This window comes from Nycticebus coucang, chromosome 3 (assembly GCF_027406575.1).
Source record: "Nycticebus coucang isolate mNycCou1 chromosome 3, mNycCou1.pri, whole genome shotgun sequence".
In the NCBI taxonomy this organism is placed as follows: domain Eukaryota; kingdom Metazoa; phylum Chordata; class Mammalia; order Primates; family Lorisidae; genus Nycticebus; species Nycticebus coucang.
The window spans coordinates 91,030,714-91,053,721 of record NC_069782.1 but is presented as its reverse complement, the minus strand read 5'-3'; the positions used below and the strand labels follow the sequence as shown (position 1 = coordinate 91,053,721).

The window sequence follows — 23,008 nt, the reverse complement described above, 5'->3', positions numbered from 1 at the left end:
AGTTTGTATGATCCTTCCTAATACAGTAGTAGAACAGTTATAAGATAAGTCATTGTTATAAAAGTTATGATAACTTGTCAAGTCATATCCCAAGAAATGCTACCATTTGGTGGTAACAATGCACAGTGTTTCTCATGGTCACTCTGGAGGGCTACTCAAGCAAAGATTATTATTCCTATTTTAAACATAAACATTGGCCTTCACATACACCATGTGACCTGCCAAACTTTGCAGGCCTGGACTACAGAGGAATTACCACTAGTATCCAGATATTGTGTTTCTGAGTTCTATCCTCATGCCCTGTTTTACCACCTTTATTATATTTATATCTTAACTTATTATAGAGATTTGCTTTTAAATTTTGCCTCCTTGCTGATTGTCTTTATTCCACTACTAGGTTATAATTCCATGAGCTGAAATCTTATCCACTCCTCTTTCTCTACCTACCAAGGATCTTTTCTGGCACATAGTAGGGTCTCAGTAAACAATTGTTTAATCTAAGACACCATGAGTCAATGACTAGAATTTCTAGTCCGGTATTTTATAAGGCAAACTAAATATGGGTCTTAAACATGTTTGTGAAAGAAAGAAGGAAAGAATAAAAGAAGGATATGAACAATTATCTGTGGAATAGGTGTTTTTGAGAGGGGAGGGAGTTGAGGGAAGAGGAAAACACAGGGTGTTAAGATATCGGTAGAGGAAGACTGATAAATTTTTACCCTTACTTTTTTTGGGGGGGGGCAGAGGGGACAACCAATTGCTGCTTGTGGACTATGGCAGTCCCCAGCCGTTTTGGCAGCAGGGACCAATTTCATGGAAGACAGTTTTTCCATGGGGTAGGAATATTAGATTCTTGTATGGAGCATACAACCTAGATCCCTCACCTACACAGTTTTTAACAGGGTTTACCCTCCTATCAGAACCTACTTCCACTGCTGATTTGACAGGAGGCAGAGCTCAGGTGGTGATGGGAGCCACAGGAGTGGATGTAAATACAGATGAAGCTTCGCTCATTCTCCTGCCGCTCACCTCCTGCTGTGTGGCCATCTTCCGGATAGGCTACTGGCAGCTACCTGTCTGCAATTGTAGAAGGATGTCAATCATTGCTAGTTTGAGATGATTAAATAGGTCACCTGGTGGGATGACAAGATGACAAAGAAAATTAATACTGATTTGAAAACTGTTCCTCAGGTCATTACTTTCCAACTGCAAGCATCGTATGCCAAGAAAGATAAGAATTTTCCTCCAAACCAGTTACTGTGAAAATATCTAAACATACAGAAAAGTTGAAAGAATGGTACATTGAACATCATACATATATTCTTTGCCTAAATTGACTGTTACTATTTTGCCACATTTGCTATTTCTCTTTAAGGAGACATTTAAATAAATTGCAGACTCCTTTACACTTTGTCCCTAAATGCTACCGCGTGCATCTTCTATGAAGAAGGATATTTTCCTATGAAACAACAGTACATTATCATACTTGATAAACCTTAATTCAAAATGATTCCCTAATATACAGTCCATAGGAACATTTCCCCAATTGTATCAATGGTGTCTCTTATAATTCCTTTTGTTTTAATCTAAGTGTGTAATCAAGATTTACACATGGCATTTGGTTAAGTCTTTTAAGTCTTTTTAAATCTAGAGAAGTGGTTCTCAAGGTTGGGCCTCAGATGAGCAGCATCAGGAACTTGTCAGAAATAAGACTGCCAGCGCCCTGTCCCACATCCACTAAGGAAAAACATTGGTGTGGACCCAGCCGCCTGGGCTGTGACCAGCCCTCCAGGTGATTCTGCTGGAAGGGAAGATCAGTGGATCTAAGAGATATTTCTCACCTTTCCTGCTTTTCATGACATTTCTTTTCCCAAAATCCCAGGTGCATTTTGTTTTAGAATGCTCCACATTGTGGATTTTTCTGATTCTTTCCTTGTGGCTTGATGCATGTTTAATGTAACAAGCATGGGTGATAGTGGGTATATTTCATTGTTTCAGATTGTCAGGCACATGAAATTTAGTGATTCCTTTCTTAGTGATGCTAAGATCAATCATTTGGTTAACGTAGTTACCACCAGATGGGTCCACTCTAAAGGCATATGCCCCCTTTGTAAGTAGCAAGTAACCTAAAGAGGGATCATCTAAAGCTGTGCAAATATTTTATTCTCCAACAAACTTTCACACAGTAGTTGTAACACCCATTGATAATACTTGCCTGAATTACTGCATTGGAGAATGGTGATTTTTCTAATTTTGTCGTTCCTTCTGTATTAATTAGCTGTCATTCTTTCAATAATAGCTTCCTCTCTTTCTTTGCATTATTTGTTTGAATGTTTGTTTAAGTATCATTATGGGCTCATAGTTTTTTTTAATTTAATGTGCCAAGTAATTGCTATCATTATTCTTTCTGGTATTCAAGTAGTGCCATATTTGGCCAGTAAAAGCCTCTTCAAACCACCTTCCATGTTCTTTCCCTGCTCTCTGGTATAACAAAATGTTCTAGGCTCACTTTGGACATTTCCTGCCCCCCCAAACCTGAATCAGGTTCAAGAAGTCCAGGTTATTTTAATTTTTGTAGGAAATGCTTTTTTGCAAACCCATGTGTGGGTATGAGATGTTCTACCCACATGTGCATACACACATGCACACATATACCAGCATATATATTTTTTAAATCCTAATTTATTATGGATCCAAATAATTCAAATTCTCAGGGCTCTTCTTTCTTCTCTTCCTCCTCCTTCTTTATTAGTTTTTTACGGCTGCTGTAATAAAGTCCTACAAACTAAGTGGCTTAAAACAACAAAATTATTATCTAGCTGTTCTGAAGGTCACAAGGCTGACATAGGTTTCATGAGCTAAAATCAAAGTGTCAGCAGGTTGATTGTCCTCTCTGTAGGCTGAAGAAGAAAATTTGTTTTCTTGCCTTTTCCATATTCTAGAGGCCACACACATCCCTTGATTCCTGGCCTCTTCCATGTTCAGAGCCAGGGGCTTAGCACCTCTCCAACCACTCTTCCCCGGTCACATGTCTCTCTGACCACAGCCTTAAAAGCTTCTCCCCTCTGGAGGTTAGATGAACCAACCTAGATAGTCCAGGATAATGTCCCTGTCTGAAAGGCAAGCACATCTGCCAAGTCCCCTTTGCCATGTCAGGTAATGTATTCGTAGGCATCAAGGATCAGAGGGTGGCACCTTGGAGCCATTACTCTGCCTACCTCATTCTTCACTCAGATTTCCCTTATCTCACAGGGAAAACCTCAACTTCCCAAAACTTCAGTATATTTACACTTTTTCTCCATCCTACAATATATTAAGTTCATTTTCATTTTTTTCTACTTATTGAAATAGTTTTAGGATTTGCTTTTTCCATCCCTTTTTTTTTTGTCTGAATATGTAAAATGGAAAAGGGTAAAACAGGGGTGTCCAACCTGTGGCCACGGGCCGCATGCTGATTATTTAAGGGTTGTCCTGCTTATCTGTGGCATAGGATATCATGAAAAGTATGTGCAGAGTTATCTTTTGCTCACCAGCTGTCATTAGAGCCAACGCACACAAACGCATGCACATGCATACACACATGTAAGCACATGCATGTACATGCACACACGTAAACACATGCACACACAAGCACACACATGTAAACACATGTGCACACATACAAGCACACACATACACACACATATAAGCACACACATACACACATGCACACAAAAGCACATGCATAATGTGTGGCCCCAAACAACTCTTGTTCTTCCACTTTATAAAAGAGAAATAAAAAGGTTGGACACCCCTACTCTAAGGAGTCATATTTTCTCTATTCAGAGAAGGCCTAGTTCCATCTTAAAACCTTCCACTCTATTCCTACCCACCCACTACACATAGTCATTATTATTAGTCTATGCTTCATCCTTCCTGTTATTCTTGAAAAAAGATGGGCATGTATGTGGGTATTTTTAAACTTATTTTTACTTCTTCTTTACCCCAAAGTAGCTGAGTGTATACTTGTTTGTGCCTCACATTTTTAGTTAGCAGTATATCATACACACACACACACACACACACATACAATATACCCTGGGAGTCACTCTATATCAGGTAGTCATGCAAATCTTGAAAGAAGTAATTATCAAGTTGTTAAAGCACCTGTATTGTTTCACTTGTGGCAGCAAACATGCACTGTATTTGGGAGTTAACTAAAAAGAGAAGTGCATTGAGAGTAAATGCCTTCTCTGAATGCCTCTGCTACCTTTCCCCTCACCAAGGCAGAGGTAATCTTTTCTCTCTGTTTATATAACATTTTGTATCTAATAGTAGGACAGACATTTTTATTTCAGTAATTTTTGTTTGATAATTTACCTTCCTTTCTGGCCTGTTAGTTTCTCAAATATAGAAAGAATATCTTCTGGGGAGGGGTCTGGGGAGAGGGGTTCATTGATGGTATTTGGCACATGGCATTTTTCAACTTACTTACTTCGCTTGTAATTTCATTAGATATTTACTCAGTGGGTCTATTGTATAGCAAGTATCTGTTTTTAAGAATGAAAAACATCCTAATATGACTAGTTTATCAGGGAACTAGTCACTTCTTAGAAAAGGTATGCAAAATCAGGAGGAGGAAAAGAACAGTGATGCTTTGATTTTGAAACCCCAAGGAGGGCAAGAAGGGAGTGTGAGGGTCATGGATATTCTAGGATGAAAGGAGAACAAACCAAGGAAAGGAAAAGAGGGATACAGAAAGAAAAAGGGCTAGGTCATGTCAACTATGTGAGCCACGCACAGCATAGAAAATCTGCAACGGGTGGTGTTTGTTAGAGCATTTTCTCCAGATGCTAAGAAACCAAGGCCCAGAGCAATGGAACATGTTGCACCGGGCAGTTAGTAACAGACTGGCAGCTAGAACCTCAGTCTCCTGACTGCACCGCAGACCTCCGAGTTGTGGTTCCAAGAAGGCACTTCTGAAGCCAAGTGGGCAGTCCCACTGCCCTGGGGGTGGACAGCAAGGGCCTGAGCTATCTCTCTGTTTAGAGCGCGTCGCATTTGAGCTGCTAGTCTTAAGGCTGCAAGGTACATCTCCATGTTGCTTGATCTCCTCCAGACAAGTCAGCTGTATTTGTGGAGGTGCATTGTTCCGTCTTGAAGCATTGTTTAAATTTGAAATCAGTAAGGAAAAGTGAGCCAGTGAGCGGCACAGACTGATTAAGTGCTGTCTGTCTGAAGAGGTTCATCCTCTGCCACGTTTCTGTTGAAATCCTGAGAAATGTGAAGAGGATGGTGCAAAGTGAAAACAGATTAAAAATTATGTCAGATACCAAAAGGCTGTAAAGAGACTGCCTCTTTGGCAGGCAATCAAGAACTGGGCAACTTTGCGTTCTGATTTGGCATAATGATGTCAACATACTCGCACACACACTCTGGGTACACACATTACACTCTCTCGCCCACAAGATACTGAGTAGACACACAACATGTATTTAATACATCATGGAACACAATTTATAGAGCACACATGCAACTGTACACACAATCACCCACCTGCTCATATGCAGCACACACGCTCATGCAACGTACAACATACATTAGCGTGTGCACATACCTACATACACATGAAGTTGGACTTGAGCGTTACTATAAAGATAGAACTCTTCTGTCTCCCAACTTCTCCTACATTTTTATTTCGAGGAAAAGATGGCAGTAGAAATCTCTTCATCAGAAAATACAGTGAAAAAAAATTCCCAAGACATTGTCATGTATTACTGGTTATTTTTGGTGGTTAGGAGAATTATTTGAAAACAAAGAAGCCTTTCACAAAGCCTCCAAAATACAAAAGATTTAATAACATTTACATCTGTGTATCAGCCATGTCTGTAATACAAGTCATGAATAACACATAAACCAGAGCACGGAAAGAACAGAAGTGCTCGCACATCATTTAGAATCCAGCCCACCCCATCGTCAGTGGAATCAAGTACGCAGCAGGAGCAGTTCCAGTTGATACACACACAATATAGTCATTGGGGATGAAAACATATTAAGTATGTTCCTTCAGGTTAGGAGGGAAATGGCAGCATTCACTAAACCTGTGCAAATTCTGTTGAAAATCTGTACCAAAAGTACATTATAGGTTGTGTCTTTATTTTTCCTAAGAAATTACAGAATGAGTATCTGTGTGTGTTGGTCTTGTTTTACTGTTCATTTTAATCTTTGGCCTCCTTGTTGTGCCAAAAAAGAAGGAAAGTTGGCTTGTGAAGACCCATTTTTGTTACAAGTGAGTAACTTGCAAAAAAAGAATTCATTGCTGAACAGTGATATGTAAAACAATGCCTGTACAACCTCAGTGGTATATTTGGAAATTCACGCTGTTGTGAGATTTGCCATGTGAAAAGTATCTGAACCTAGAGCTCATGTGGCAGCATGTTTGATCAGGAGGGAAATCCTTAGTCTGAGTCAGATACTGTCTGAGGCCCAAACTTGAAATTGTACATTCCTAGGTCAGTGCATTTGGTTCCTGTGCATTTCCGGGGATCCCTGAGTCTGGTGAGAGATCCCCAGCCTCTACCATAGGGTGGCCTCTGGTGCCATCGCGGAGACGGTGAGTTGGGGGAGAATACAACTGGGGGATTTTCATGTGGGCGTTTGCATCTGATGTTTGTTCATGCTTATTCTCTAAGTCAGCGTTACTGCTTTTTGTTTCTGAGAGTGAGAGGCCATTCAAATAACGTTCATCTTAGAGCAGCATCTTTTGCTTGCTGGGTTTTGCTTTGCTGTTTGTTTCCCTCTCCTCTTCGGCCCATGGTTTCCCATTCTATCTCCAGGCCGTCTTTTGAGGGTCTCAGATCATGGCACTTTAGCCCAGAATAGTTGAAAACAAGCTCTGCCAATGTGAAGGAACCTCCTGCCTCTTTCTCCCCTTTGTATCTCATTTCGGAGTGAAATTGCAACCACTTCCTAGTCCTTACTGCTGCAAAAGGTTAATAGCCGTCTCCTTTTACGTACTATAAAGGCTCAATTCCTAAGGATAGTGTTTCAGGGCAAGTTGGGTGTAATCGCTAAATAATATAGTCATTCTCATTTTAAATGAGTAATACTTCCGTAGTTCCAGGGGCTTCTGTACCAGCGTGCATGCATGTGTCCTATGCATGTGCACGCGTGTGAAGATGTACACAGGCGGCCCGGGTAAGGCCCTCCTGGGCGGAAGCCACACTCATTTCATGGGAGCGTGCCTGTTTATGCATTTGGGTTTTACATGTGCCGCATCCTGGGCTTTGTAGGCACTGCAGATTATATGTGATAGATGGCCTGCATTTACAGAGATGCATGCTATACAGATGTAAATGTTATTATAGCTTTTATATTTTATGTTCTTGTTGAAAGATCATTTTGTCTTTGAATAATATGGCCGTTCAATTTTTTTTGGAGGGGAGGGGGTTATCTTTAAAAGAGAATATGAAATGGATATTGCGCATCATATATTTCTTAAAAGTAATTTGGAATTTTAGGGTCTGGGATTGGGGCTGACTGATACACTGCTGCGATGAGATATAACCCCTGGAAAATAACAGCAGCCGCACATGCCTGCATCTGTCTAACCTCATAACTCACTTTCACATTGGATTATGGATGTCTGCGTTCAGTGAGTCTATCTTCCCTTTAGGTATTATTTCAGCCCTTTGAGATAATAAGGAAAGTTTAATTGCGTTGTTAATTGATTTTTTGCACAACATTATTACCTTGATTGATTGCAGAGTTGATGAAAATGTTAGACACCGGCAGCGTGGAGTATCAGCCGGGCAAGGAGTGGGAGCCTTGTGGAGAATAGATAACCTTGATGTTAAGAGCTATATCCTTCAGATATGTCTTCCCTTGACATATTGATGGCCCTTGAAAAGGGAAAAGCTGATTGTATGCAGAATGCAATCATTAAACCCACTTCAGCTCGCTGTTGATTAATTTGTTTTTTCCTGAAGGATCTGGTTATAGGGAAGGCCTCACTTACACCAACCGCAGCCATTTTCCAGGTTCCAGACTGTGCTTAACCCTCTAGGTGAAGAGAAAGAATGAGGCTGGCTGGGCTGAGAGAGGAAGATCATCTCAGGGTGTGCAGAACGTACACTTGACACTCACAGGGCACCCTCACACTCAGGGACATTCTGTTTCCTCTACCATTGGGCTTCTCCCTCCCCCACCCCCACAAATATCAATTCTTTTAAATGCCAGTGGCAAGGAGCACTTCACAGAGATCTGGGGTAGGATGAAAGGTAACTTGGGAAGGTTGATTCACTAGGCTTCCGGTGGTGTCAGGTAAAGACACGGCACTCAGGAGCTTGGGTAAAGCCTCACATGAGCTCCCTCTCACAGTTGGAGAATTTGGTTGTTATGGGTGGGGGTAGAGGGAGACTATAAGAATGGATTTCTGGGGGCAGCTTATCATATGTTCAATTACTGCTTGCCTTGGCCCTATATGACTCTTTCTAAGAAAAGTTTATTGAACACTGTCATCGTTACTGCCTTGTCCAGGGTCATTTTTGTGGTACCAAAAATCAAGTCGATTGATCAGTTGGTTTACCAATTGATTAAAATAGGACTTCTTCTGGCCTGTTTCCCTCCCCTCAATTCACACACTTCATCCACAACTGCTTAACCCTGAGACTTGGACCATGGAATAGTCAGACTTACTTTGCCCTCTTCTTCCCTTGGTGGCTCTCCCCAGTATTCATTTAAACTGAATTTTAATCATGTAGCATTGTTGGAGGCCCACCAAAAGTTGCATCACCTTCCTGGAGCCCTGAACCCCACCCCCAGGAGAGGTCATGTGGGCTTTGAGACAGAAGAGAAACAGTTCACAAATCTCCCAACACCACCAAGTACCCCGTGGACAGAATTCACTCTATGATCCAAAGCACAGTTTCCCCTTAGTCTGCCTCACCCCCTCCATCACGAGTCTTCCTTCTCCTGAACTAACCACTGGTGCTCAGGGAGTCTAATATCCACAGAGTCTTGTCCCTCATTTACCGTAATGGCTTATAATGAGATTTTGGCCAAATAGCAGGTAGCAGGTTATTACTTCCTTCTCAGAGTGGGCAATGTCTACGGCTGTTAATTTGTGTTGCCGAATGTGGCTCAGAGCAGGGCATCAAACTGTCAGAGCCAGATGTATTCCATTAGGTGCGAGGCTCACATTGGCCCATGGGCAATTTTTTTTTTTTTCCCAATATGGAAACATGTTAACTCACCATAGGGTGAATCCTGACAAATTCGAGCTGCCAAATAAAAGAGGTAATATCCCAAGCCATCAAAGTAGTATGTTCCAGGGACAGATAACACCTGGTACCACCCACTGTCACTAATCTCTCTCTGACCAGGCCATTCCATTGATAGGCAAAAAACGCACCCCTCTTAATATTGCTGGAGAGACTCTGGTGCTGTCATTAAGTTTTAATGAGCCTGTCCCTAATGAAGGCCCTTATAATGTGCTCTTCTACTATTTAACTTGTCCTTATTTTACGCAAACAACAAACAAAAAATAAGTACATAAGCTCATATAAACTGCAGCTCTTATAAACTGCTTTTTGCTATTCTTATTTAATGCACAGTTTCTCGCATTGACTATATGATATATTCACAGCATGTATACATATATATGCGTACATATAGATCCACACTTTTTTTTTTTTTCAAAACTGGTTAAAGGATGGGAAGTTGAAGGTCAGGAAATAATTAAAATAGTTTGACACTTGGCAGTGGGATGAGCCAGTGTCCAAGAATTATGCTGTGTTTTCTGTAACAACAGACCTTTAGGTATTTTTCTGTAATACAAATTTCTTTCAGTTAGAACATCTATCAGCAGATTCTTTTTGTTTTCCTTTTGGAGAAAGCAATTTAGGGTGTCCTGGAATTAGAAAAGATTATTGTAATATCAGTACAGGAAAAGTTTATTTAGATTCTAATGAAGGCAAAATAGAAGCTAGACCAATAGGCCCTAAAAAGTGAGGCCTTCTCTCCTCTCCTTGCAGATTTTGAATTATGACAAACCCAGTTGTTACAGAGTCTGCTTAATTTTATTTGAGAGGTTCTTTTTGCAAACTAGAGAATTTAAAAAAAAAAGACAACTTGTCTTTATTTTCAATGACTCTCTTGAGAAATTTCAGCCTGCAGAACCAGACAGAAGTGTGGATGTTTTCCCCCTTTTGATGTGAGCTCTCTAATAGGAACAGATCTGAAACCCAAAGCAAATTTCTGCTTGAGAGCAAAGCCAAAATTCCCATTCAGACTCTGCAGGAGGACCCCACTGCTCAGATTTGTTCATTTAAGATTCTGTCAGTTCAGGGGGAGTCTAAAGACTTTCTGGGAAATTTTCCTGCAATTTTTTTTTTTTTTTTTTTGGTGTTGTTATACTTCCTACATCAGGATTTCTAGGTTCAGCTCTTTTCTACTTATCCAAAAAACTCTTTTCTTCTGTTAATGTAATCCAAGCAGCATTTAAATTTAAACTTCCCATGTTTTTTGTTTTCTGTAAAGAGCTGGAACAATCTTTTATTATGGCCATTTTGTATCTTAGGTACTATTGATTTATAGATTGCTATTGGAGAGAGAATTAAGACCTTCATTTACCAAAACTGAACTCACAAGGACTCTCAGTTAACCAGATTTTTATCTCTAAATGTGGATAGCCTTGATCTTACAGGAATAAAAACTAATGCCAAGGAATTTACCTTTTAAAAGGAAAAAGGAGGGCCCTTTTAGGTTATCCTAAATAATGTTTCTTACAGGTTGTCCCCCAATATCAGCATCACTAGGAACTTGCAAAAATGCAAATACTTAGCCCCAACTCAGATCCCCTACATCAGAAATGCTGGGGTGAGGCTTGTCAAGCTGTGTTTTATTAATAACAAACCTTCCAGGTGATTCTGATGCACTGGAAAGCCCCCAGAACCACCATCCTAGGTCCAACCCATGCAGTCCTTCTACCTGTACATGATCAGGGATAGACAATAAATGTTGGATTCACAACAAGTATCCTGAGATCTTTTCATCTTTCTACCAAAACAGTAATAATCTATCAAACACCTACAATGCCCTAGGCTTCATAACACATGGGTCAAAAACTGTTGTCTACAACCTTTGGAAACTCATGTAAACAGGAAAACCTAAGATCTTGAGAAATGGTCACTTGGCGGTCTTCCCACCCCAGCCAAACTTCCTAACACTATCATCCTCGCTATAAATAATTCAAAGAAATAATCACTGTGGTCACAATGATGTACCAAATAAGACAATGACATTGACTTTTGTTTTAGTGTTACATGTGCGAGAGAATGCAAAAAGGTTTCTAGTTAACTATGAGTTAATGAGATAATTTAATCAATTAACCAGAGCCCAACATTTCCCCTAGTGCCTAGTCAATGACCTGACTGTTATTTTAGCAAAGTGTAAGGAAAGACAGTGTGTGAGAGCCCCTTTCTGCTTACTTCCCTGACTACTGCAAAGGCCTCCCCGCTGACATGGGAGCCACACCTGGGTTCAGCTCTGGTTTCCCCTGCCCAGAAGGCCAGAAACCCCAATTTTGGTTTACTTCCTTTCCTGATGGAATCCACTTAATTATCTTCATCCTATAAAATTCGAATTTCAAATATCATTTAATAGAATGTCATACCTTTATTGTTGTTCAAAAACAATGATACCTTTGAAATTTCTGGGAGCCCATGAATATCTTTCTTCTATATGGAAGTGAGTGATCATTTGTTGTTCCAGGCATGCAAATAGTCACTTGCTCCATGTGCCAGAGAGCAAATGAGGATCAAACGGCAACTGGAATTATTATTGTATTTTTATTTGAGTAGCTTCTACCCCTCTCTTTTGATGACTCTAGACCAGGTACTCGGAGAGGAAAGACATTGGCTGTATGGGTTTGTGACGGGGAGGGCCTTCAAAGCCAGTAGCTGTGCTTTGTGTGTATTGAGCCATTGTTTTGGTTTTATTTTTGTGTTTCCTACTTTTTTGACTATCAAATGCCACTGGATTTGATTGTTTGTTTGTTTGGACTTCTTTGGCAAAAATGATCTTTTTGTCTAAGAAATGGGAGAAATCTATCTTTGTTTATTAGTCTGAATGGTTCTTTACATTTACGCAGGGAATTTGCAAAAATCCCCAGTCCTTGAGCTTCGAAGATTAATTAGAACAATTGATGGTAAAGAAAATCAGTCCTTCAAATTGAGGCAACAAGGATCTAAAGCACTGGGGAGTGGAGACATGGCGTCTGGGAGCCCCGTTCCCAGAAAGACTTCAGCACAGATTGAGCAAACATGACATATTGATCATTAAGGAACCTATAATTGGTGACCAAAAGCACAGTGTGGCTTTAAGGGCCCTCCCTGAATAGTTGCTGTCATTTATTTATTTTATTTTTTTAAAGAAAGCTGCTGCTTTCCTAAATTCATGCTGCCCTCTAGTGGCGATGCCTCTGACTTCAGCTAATAGGTTAGAAAGAGGAATGTGAAGAGAAGGGTGGTATGGTGGAGGTGGCGAAGGGGTGAAATTTCTTTCTTTCTTTTTTATCGTCTGTCGGAAAGATTTCTGAGTTCCTCAGTCAAAAACTGAGGAAGAAACGTGAAGCTGTACCACTGGACCACTGTCTGTTTTGAGTGACAGCCTGCTCAATGTGACATCCATCACTGAACCCCACTGAAGGGCGCGTCATACATCTTCCCTGATTTGCATCCCATCTCTGCATGCACTTTGGAATCTAGCCCATCTCAAATCCATTAAGCCTCACTTAGAATACAGATGTGGGAGAGAGGGGAAACGCTCACACCAAACTGGCTTTGTAGTCCCAACTTTCTGTCCATGAAAAAGTAGGTAAGAACAAGCTGGTGCCAGATTGGTGGTGATCTTTGACGTTCCCAGGAGGACCCTGATTCTTCTGAAGAGGATTGGACAAACAAATAATTAATTTGAAAACTAAGCTATAGATGCAAAACTTTTATTCTTGTCCTAGATGCAGTGTCCTGTAATTTGGAGACATTTCTGGACTAGAAAGGTAGAGGTACAGGGTGCCTGGTCTTGTTCAGTCACCTGTGGAGGAGCCGGTTAGTACCTCATTTTCTTCCTCTGTAAAATGAAGGGCTTTTCCTAAAATGAGGATCTTTAAATTCCCTTGCAACCTGAGAATGCTCCAATACCATTAAAGGAATACTTTAAAAGAAAGGTTGGACATTTCTGGATAGAAGCTTACTAAGTACAGTAATTAATACAGATAATAAGAGGAGAGTGTGAATAGATTAGTGTTTAGGAACCAATTGTTTTTGGCTTCATCTTTGGCTAGCACCAAAAACCCAAAAATGTAACCTGAGAATAAAAACCCAAATTCAGATTTCTAAGAAGATATAGTAGGTTTTGGGTTTGTTTTATTGAGGGAGAGATTGCCGGAGTAAGGAAATACCATGTAGTTTGGCCTCTCCTGTCTATAGTATGTTTCTGACTGATTAAATTATAACGTGTGTAGAGGTAAGATCCAAGCATATTAGTAAAGTTCAAGAAAGGGAGCTAGTGAGCCAACCCTCAAACCTGAGATTCTTTCCTGCCAATTCCTGCCACCCTTCACTACGCCCAAAATAAAGCAATAAAAAAAAAAAATAGGAAATTAAGAAGCATTGACATCTGAGCAAAAGCATGTTGACTGTTTCCTTTCCAGGATACACATAATGGAAACGTCTGCTCTCAGATAACTTTTCGTCTGTGGGACTAACATTTCTTTGATATAAAAGAGGACTTTGCATGGCCCAGTCAGGTCCACGTGGAGCCACAGCATCTGTATCCTGAGTGTGGGGTGCAGGGGTTCAAGGTGGGACGGCAGACCTTGTTACTGAGGACTACTCAATGGTCCAGTTATTTCTCAGCTTGGGACCAGCTTTTCCATTTTCCACTGACAGATTATGTGAGGGAAAAACTTGCCCTGGATTTTTTCTCCTCGCCTTCCTTTCCCATCTCCTTCTATTTAAATGACAAGCCCGTTTCGGCTGCCCTGGGAGGCCAGAGTGTGTTTTCCACAGCTCCAGGCTTATCACACTTCAGCGTGCCTGCCTACACGTGTGTGTGTAGCCCTCCTGGTCCGGGAGTCTCATGTCTGAGCTTTGCATGCCTATCACCTTCAGTGCAAACGTTGCCAACATCCTTTCCCTCCTGACTGTCTGCCTTCCCCTGCTTTTTCTTACCTACAAACACACAGGGAATCTGTCCTCTCACGGTCAAAAGTTTAATCCCCCATATAGCCTCACTGGACAGGTCTGTGCATTGGAACCAAGCACCTTCTTCTCAAATGAATGGGTTGTTGTCACCACTTTCAGGATATGCAGGCTTCCTCACCTTTGAAGAGGTGGCCCCTACCATGATTTTTTTTTATTTGCTTAATGTTTGGTATAAAGCAGCATATTGCATCCCCACAATTTGGATCGTGTCACACAATCAGAGTGTTTACCTTCGTCCTACATACTCTTTGTGCTAAGGAATGAATAAAAACTATCATTTGCTCTAATTTATGATAAACAGTGCTGGTAGAAATAATCAACCCAAAAGAAAAATGACAGCAACTAATCCTGCACATAATACAATTTATTATGGATGAGAAATGGACCAAAGATTTATATCTTGTTGGTGCAATGAAAACCACACAAATTCATGGGGAGGAATTAGGCTCGGTAGAAATAATAAAAACAAAAGAAAATTGAAATGAACTAAAACTATACACAATAAAATTTGTTGACGAAACTTCAACAGAAGATTCAAATCTTCCCGTCACAATCTGGATCTGCAGAATTTTCCTCAAGGAAATAGGACTTTGCAAAAATAAATGCTCTTCTAGAGATGTAGACAATATAATCAGTAAAATTTGATATTTGGCAATAGCTAACTGAAGAAATTAATCTTTCTTCAAAAATTGCATGGAAAAGAATTGATTCCATTGAAAATAAATTTAGTAAAATAGGAATGAAAATGTTAAAAATAGAAATGGTTTAAGTCTGCATTTAAAAAATTGATTAAGGAATTAAATCAACTAAATGGAGTTTGCTGTGAATAATTAATGCTTTCTCAAAGAAAAAAATTACCAGGCTAGTTTACATGTTTATAGTTATAAGCCTGAAGACAAAGCATTCGTGAGGTCAAAAGGGCAGAATTCATCCTTCTATTCTCCATAGCACAGAATCTCAGAGTTTGTGCAACAGGGTGGAAAGACCCCTCTGTGGGGTTGTTTGGTGCAATAAAGGAGGAGCAGAAAGTAAGCATAATTTGAGGTGGTCATTGTCTTATTTAGCAAGGACAGTGGGCAGTGACCCCTTCCCTCATGGCGAAGATAGCAGGAGCCCTAGCAAACGTTTCAGGGCTTAGCGAGCACTATCGCAGCCACGGTACCCCATTGTAAGCCAAGAGGCAGAAGATAAACTGAGACATTTGTAGGAAGAAGTCTCAGATTTTCCTTGTGTCTCCACCCTCCCCTGAGTCCAGGGGAGAGCCTTTCCTCCTCTCATCTCCAATTCGAGGCATCTCAGATGGGCAGAGGAAGGGAAAATACTCTGGATGCAGGGTCTTTGTCCTCCTTCCACAAAAACTGCTCCTGTGCCACCCCGTCCCACAAGACCCTTTAAAGTCTCTCTTCTTTTCATTTTGTCTCAGTATTTAAGTGGCTTACGCTGAAGGAGGATGTTGTGCTGGGAGCCTGTAATTTTGCAGGCTCCGCTAAATCCTGCCTGATATCCACAGCAGAGCTGATAACACATCACACAGGCTGACCTCAGGGTATTGCACCAGCCACTTCTCAAGATCATAAAACATGGGTGTTTATTCCTTTCCAGTTCCCAGTTTATTCACCACCGGCACATAACAAAGACCAAGGAATGTGCTTTCTGGGGAATGTCCCTTTCCAGCTATGATGTTTACAGCTCTTCAGGCCTGATGATAAGCTTCTGTCTTTCCAACCAGATTGTGATTGCTTTGTTTTTGTGAGGGAAAAGTGTTCACCATAAAAGCAACACTAGAATTTAAGGATCCGAGGCTGTTGCCTTCTGTTTATTCCCTTTTTTCATAGGGCGAATATTTAATCTGTATATATTTTTAAAACTTTTCAAATATCTGAAGTCTTACCAGAGGTTAAGACGTGAGTGTCCCACAATCAAAATACCTAACTTTGTGAACTCTGTTTAAATTGTATATACATAAATCATTTTAATGGTATTAATTAATTTATTCAACAAACATTGATAGACCATGTCTTCTGCACCAAGTACAGATGCTCCCTGACTTAGAAGGGTTTGACCTACAACTATTTTGACTTTACAATGATGCTAAAGGGATACCAGTTGGTAGGGATTGTATACCTTCATAAGTCTAGGGACTTATGACTTAGGATAGTTTCAATTTGCAATGTACTTTTGACACATGACATTCTCAATTTACTGTGGGTTTGTTAGGACGTAGCCCCATTATTAAGTTGAGGATCTTCTATAATGTTGTAGGCACTGGGTGTTAGACATTGGGGAGGAGGGAGAATATCACAGGGTAATAGGTTTATGGACTTATCCATAGTGGCCCACAGAAACATTGTTCTGATGCTTTCCTCAATAGGCCAGAACGATTCTCCTGATACCCTCTTCCTTGTCACTGGGCCCATCTACCTCTCCACAAAAGTGTCATCCCTTTTTTCAGCAATCACCAGGGATCTAGTTCCTTCTTTTCCTCCTGCAGGTTAGAAATTAGTTGTATGAGACACCCTCCATCGCTCACTTATTTCCTAGTGCTAATTATAAGTTCTGGTGATGGCCATAGGATTGAAATCTACTTGTCATTACATAGCCGCTCTTACAGACATTCGTGATAACAGCACTTAACATGATAATCACTAAAATGATGATTACCAAGGCTCACGAGAATGAGAATTAATACTTTGATTTCTCCATTTTACCAATATGAGTTTTTTGGTCCAACTTGCATTCCAATACCAAATACGTTTTTATATTTGTACGCACAGATTCTTTTTCCCTTCCACTGTTAAAATGTTAGTGACAGACCACTTGCTCTGAGCTCTGAGGGTTAGGTTTTAGTTCTGTTGAATATGGAATCATGAATTTGGGCTTCTGTCAAAGCCAGCAAGACCTAGGCTAGTTGGTGATCAGCACTCTAGCTGTATGAAATATAGTGGAAGCCCTTTCCTTGGGGATTTGGGGGTCCCTCCAGAGCTTCTCTTCTATCCAGACTATAATATGGGAATATGGGCTGGATGGGTTTCAAGGGCAGACTGAGTATAAATCAAGTTTTTTATTGACTGACTATTGGATTTACTTCCTGCATCAGGCAACATTGAACCTGATGGCCTTATTGTCATAAGGGAAACTTGAAAATACTAAATCCTGTATTTCAGAACTGAAATGGACCTCTGAGATTATCTGGATCCTTGCTCTCATTTTATAAACAGGAAAACCAGCCCAATGAAGGAAAGAGACACGTGTGTGGTCACATGACTGTTGAGGGCAAGGCTGGATTTAAATGCAAGTCTCTTGCCTATACAATCAAGCTGCAGCTGGGAGGGTGAAGCCATCCAGGAAATCAGGGAACCCTGGAGACTGCTGGACTCAGACACATGGATGTGCAAGAACTTCCTTCCCTGGACATTCAGGGTTCCCCCCACTGCTACCAAAGTCTGCAGTATGACTCTGCTATCTCACCCTTCCATCCAATAAGAGAGGCTGATTCCTACCCCCTTAGGCAGCCCCATAATTAGAATATCCAGTCTAGAGGGGGGAGGCATCGAAAAGATAAAGGGCCTCTTTAAAACAGAGTCTTCCCAATACATTTTTTTTTCATAATTATAGCTTTAAGAGCTTATGGTGATGGGAAAGCTGGCTACTTAAGAAAAATTAGGACCTCATTTGGCAAGAGAAGATTCCTCAGGGGACAGCACACTGTCATTTTTCAGGGCCCCTGAGAAGAAACCTCACGCAGACAGCTGCACGTCAGCCTGATGCATGGCAAGCTTGCTTCTCTTCCTATGGCCAAAGCCAGATATTTTAATTAAAAACACTGCATATGCCATTAAATGTGTTATTCCCGCTCCAGTACCAAGACATTGTAGTTTGAGGAGATACAAACAAATGAATCCATTGCAGATGTGCAGGGAAACCATCGCCTACTGAGTCACAACCAGCGGGTTCCCAAATTCCAGCCTCAGAGCGCCGCCCGTCAAAACCTTCTTTGCCAGCGAACTATTCCCTCTGTAATTTATGGCACTTGCCATGCCGGGTGGAGGAGGGCCTTAGGGAGGCTGAGGGAGAGAGAAATACAGTGCCACCTGGCTTAATTTATAAGCAGGGACTCTTATTTGACAAATATCCTCGTGATAAATAAAATCCTGTGGCCATACTCAGGGCTGTGCCGATTTGGGTTGGTTTGTCCTTGTTAATGTTTGTTTATTTTTGAACACAAAAGTCACATATGAGTGGTAATCACATCCCAGCTCCGAGCTCTGGCAGAGGCAATGCTTGTTCAATTTGAGTCATCATAGAGGGTTTGAGTGTAAGAATTGTGGCCGATGTTAACCGACACTAGCCAGAGCACCTTTCTCGCCCAGGTAAGTGCCCCAGCTGGATTTCATTTTCAGCTGCCAGGTCATCCCCACATCTTCTCAGAGCAGCCCACAGACTGAGTGCCTGCCCTGTAAGGATTTTATTCAAGGTGACAGCTCCTCACACATCGGTGTCCCGATCACCTCAAGTAGCCGAGATATCAGTGGGCATGAGTGAGCTCCCCCCACGAAGCCCAAATTTAGATTGACTGAGGTTATCCTTGGGCCCCTCGACCCCACCACTCCGGCAGAACACGGCTGCCAGGAACTTTGCAGCAGCAGTGAGTTTGTAATGATGTCTGGGAGAATCGTTCTGCGGGAGCGGGCAGAGACAACCGCAAGTGATGGGGAGTGATGTCAGCTTTCGTTAGCGTGGTAGACAGGGCTAGAATATCCTTGGCATTATATGGCACTGGTATCTCTGTAGCATCTCTGTTTCCTGTCACCGCACACAGTCCTGGGCCTGTCTGCAGCCCTGACGGTGTCTTTTCAGATCAGGTTTTTGCCAGCACAGAGACTAGCTCAGCTCCTTACCACACAGTCCCTTTGTTTGAAGTCTGCCCTTTTGTCATTAGCGCACTTGATGTCTATTTAAATCTGACAGTGAAGGCGGTATCTGTTTTCCCGTCAAGAGATCATTGACAATATTAATACCTCATGTCCTCGCCTCGTTTTCCAAGCGCTGACACCTAGCCGCTGTCTCCCGCATTCATCAAACAGCCTTCTCTCACCAGGATGTCTATAAACATTCTTGCTTCCAGGCCTAAAGAAACAGGGTAGGCTTTAAAAAAGGGCTTTTGTCAATGCCAACCAGAGAGAAGGCCTGGGAATGAGGTTTAGAACATATCCTAGGGGATGTGTTCCAGGGGAATCCAGTTTATTTCCAGGGCACACTCGCTGTCCAACTTGCATCTAGGTGAGATCTGGAGTTGAAGTTTACTGTGGAAAGAGGAGGGCAAAGAAACCAAATCCCTGGATGTGCTGGAGAGTTTGCTGGAAAGAGTGTGTGCATGGTGTGTGAGTGTGTGTGTGCCCTTTATTCTCTTACTCAAGAGAATGACTGTGTTCTTTATGATATCCGACAGCCCTATCCATTTCTTTTTATTAAAATTCATGCTGTCCTGGTGCTGTAGAAAGAAATTAGCATCCCTCAGCCCCATCCTTCCAGGTTCTTCGGTGTTTGTTTGAATCAATTAGGTTTAAGGAAGCCCCCTGTAGATATTCTGACACATCTGTGGCCCTCTTACCCAGGCCTGGAGGGGAAGCTGTTCCTGGGGCAGAGCCTGACCAGCCACACCCACAGACCGCCAGGATCCTGGAATTGGTGACAGTATTAATACAACCCCAGTTGCTACCTGATTCAATGCAACTGCAAGAATAATTTAGGCTCCAAGAAGGGTCTCAGTGAGGTTTCATCCAAGTTCAGTGTTTCCAGGCACTAGACCAATGCTGAAAAACAGAGATTGGGGATTGAGGGCCAGCGAGAAAACATGACCATGGAGGAGGAGCGATCCGCAGGAAATTTGCTCCTGGGAACATGGCTGGAAACAGAAGTAAGGACAGTGAACCTCAGGCCAGTTGTGAGGTCATGGAATAATGTCAACCTCTCTTTATCGCCAGCTGTAAGATATTCTGTGACCCCAGCCATTTCCAACCTTGTTCCAAGCCATCTAAACCTGAGAGCATCTGCCTTGACCTTAACAGCTTCTGAGAGTCATTTTAATCATTATTGAAGAACAACATTTAAAGTTTTGTTATTGAGAAGCATCTCTTTTACAGTTACAAAAATGTTTACTACCTGGAACCACTGATATGAAGAATCTGGCTAATTTCAAGAGCTAATTTATACCAAATTAACAAAAAAAAAAAAATGGAGTTTGTCAGTTTCATGCTGTCAAACTCATGGAAAAATAGAATCATGCATTGAGGTAGCTATTTTCAAAAGCAGAGTTGCAGCTCACTAACAAGTTTTGTGGACATTTCCTTCCTTTACTTTTTTCTATTGTGTACACTTCAAGGACTTAAGTCCTATGAGAGCTAAGACAAGGCTATACAACTGAATTTAACGTTGGTTTTTCTAAAACTGGAAGGACGACAACAAGGTGGCAAAAAGCAACTGACTTTTTTTTTTTAATAATCCTACCAAGCTTTCACAATAACTATGACAGGTGATTTCTTTGGGGTATTTAGAATAAATAATGAATTGATTTAAAAGTTCGACCCTATTCTGAGTGTGTTGTTCACAGTTAAGTCTCCTACAGTCTCCTTCAGCAAGAGGAGAGCTTTCTATGTAGCTGCAAAAGTACTTAAAATAAAACTAAAGATAAAAATCAAACACATCTCAACCTCAGGAGAGAGTTTGGGATGCCTGTAAGAAGCTATTTAATATTGGAAGCTCCCATTACTTTCCATGTGGTGTTTTGTCAATATCGCCTCTCTTCCTTAATCATCCAGTATGAGCTTGATGCCTCCCAGGGTCTGGAAGATTCTCTCTGGAAGTCAACAATATTGATTCATGATAAAGGACTTCAAAATAGTCACCTTCTGGGAAGATCGTTGTACATCTTTAAACCCTTTAGTTTCCTTTTCTTAGAAACTCTACTAAGGGGACCTGGAGTGAGGAAAGGCTGCTTCTGCTATATAATTGGCCAAATTAAAAAAGTCCTTATGATGTGGAAGAGTAAACGTGATATTCCTAGGAACTTGTGCTTGGTAATGACATTTGACTTGAGTATCAACTCTGAGGACAAGAAGGTAAGGTTTTCCCCTTCTGGGGATTAATTTACGCCGCCATCAGACCTGTGACCACATCGCATGTCTGTTTTGCGGCACCTGTGTGCTTCTGCTATACTAATTGTGCCACCTGTAATGATGTGTTTGATGTGTTTCTTTTTATTTGCAGGTGTCCTGGGGAAGTGTCGCTACATTTACTATGGGAAAAACTCAGAGGGCAACAGGTTTATCCGCGATGACCAACTCTGAAAGCCAAGTTGTGTATGCCTCAGCCTATTTTGTGAAAATAAAAGACAAAGGGAAATTGAAAATAAAGAAAAAGAAAAAAATAATGGCCCACATCACATCTCTTTGGGAAGGCTGTGACTTTAGCTTTTGGTACCTTCTGCTGACTTTGCCAGGCCTGTCAAGATCATCCTTCTGCCTTAGAGTGAGTGGTCACATAGAGATTGACATGATTGCCCTTAAGCAGGTCTCATCCACCAGGGTGACAGACAGCGGCGACGAAGCACCAGGGCTGACAGCATGAGCACCATGATAGATTGCCTAGTCCCTGCACTGCTCACAGGGGAGCAGAGGTCACACCTGGGGCCTCCCTGGGCATGCTCAGTGGCTGCAGTCAAGTGAGAGGCAGACTGTCCTCAGCTTCCCTATTGAGTCGCAATCCCTGTGATACCATTGTGCTGTGGGTTTATTTTTAGGGAAGTAGTCACAGTTTAGGGGAAAGCCACTCTCCCTTATCCCCCTTCCATCTGAACCTTTTCTCTATAGACATAGCTCCTTTGTTGCCCACCTTCATCCTTTAACACCATCTTTATCACACGCAATGCACTTTAGTTTGCAGTTTTTTCAGAGAACAGAAGATAGAACTTTCAGCCAGGTCGTACATTGATGCTTCGCTTCATGCTGTTACTATCTCTGTACTGGAATAAATAGCTTTCCCTAAACTCTTGACTACAAAAGCACAGACATTATCCCATTTCTTGCATTTCTAAATCTACTTCTTGCCCCCAGATGTAATGCAGCTTAAGGCACTTTTCCCCGTACATGGGTTTGATTGCACCAGGGACCCTCATGCATTTATTTATTTTTTTAATTGCACACACTTCTAACTATGCCTATGGTCATGTTTGTGCTTGGGGCTAGTTTGCTCCTTTAGGTGCTATCTAAGGATCGTGAGGTGATGAAAAGTAGAGTGATGAGTCAGGGTGTTAGAAAACAGAATGAAAACTATAGAAAACATGCACCAGACCAAAGAGTTTTTATACACGTCACAACCTTTTGGATTTCCAATCTTTCTCAGGACCTCTCAGCAATTCCATCCCTATCTTGTGAGACGGTGCTGTCTTGATGAGTTCTTGGCTATGTTCTACCACAAATGTCGCAAGAAAAATAAGCATGATCATGCTAGTCTAGTCGGGTGCTATAATTTGATTTAACTTGCTGGTGCATCAGTCAAATCGCACTAGAGGATACTTGAAAGGTTGATTGCTCTTGACACAATAGCATTTATTATTTTTCTGCTTCTATTAAGACCTAGGTGTTCACTGTATTCCCAGTATTAGGTCAGTTGGATGACAGCAAAGCCAGAAAGAGAATCTTTCTAACTTACAGATGACAGAGAAACTAGGAAATTGCTATTGTCAAAAAGTCTCTGGGGTCTAACAA

At 41.4% G+C, this 23,008-nt stretch overlaps 1 protein-coding gene across 1 annotated transcript in view; it reads left to right on the top strand.

Annotated features, from left to right (window-relative positions):
- The window catches only part of LRMDA (leucine rich melanocyte differentiation associated), a 777,564-nt gene extending 755,650 nt beyond the window's left edge, over nucleotides 1-21,914 (top strand). The window contains exon 8 of the mRNA XM_053583012.1: nucleotides 21,510-21,914. Coding sequence (XP_053438987.1) covers nucleotides 21,510-21,589 — 80 coding nt within the window. The 3' untranslated portion in view covers nucleotides 21,590-21,914. The remainder of the gene's footprint in view (nucleotides 1-21,509) is intronic.
- The last annotated feature ends 1,094 nt before the right edge of the window (nucleotides 21,915-23,008 follow it).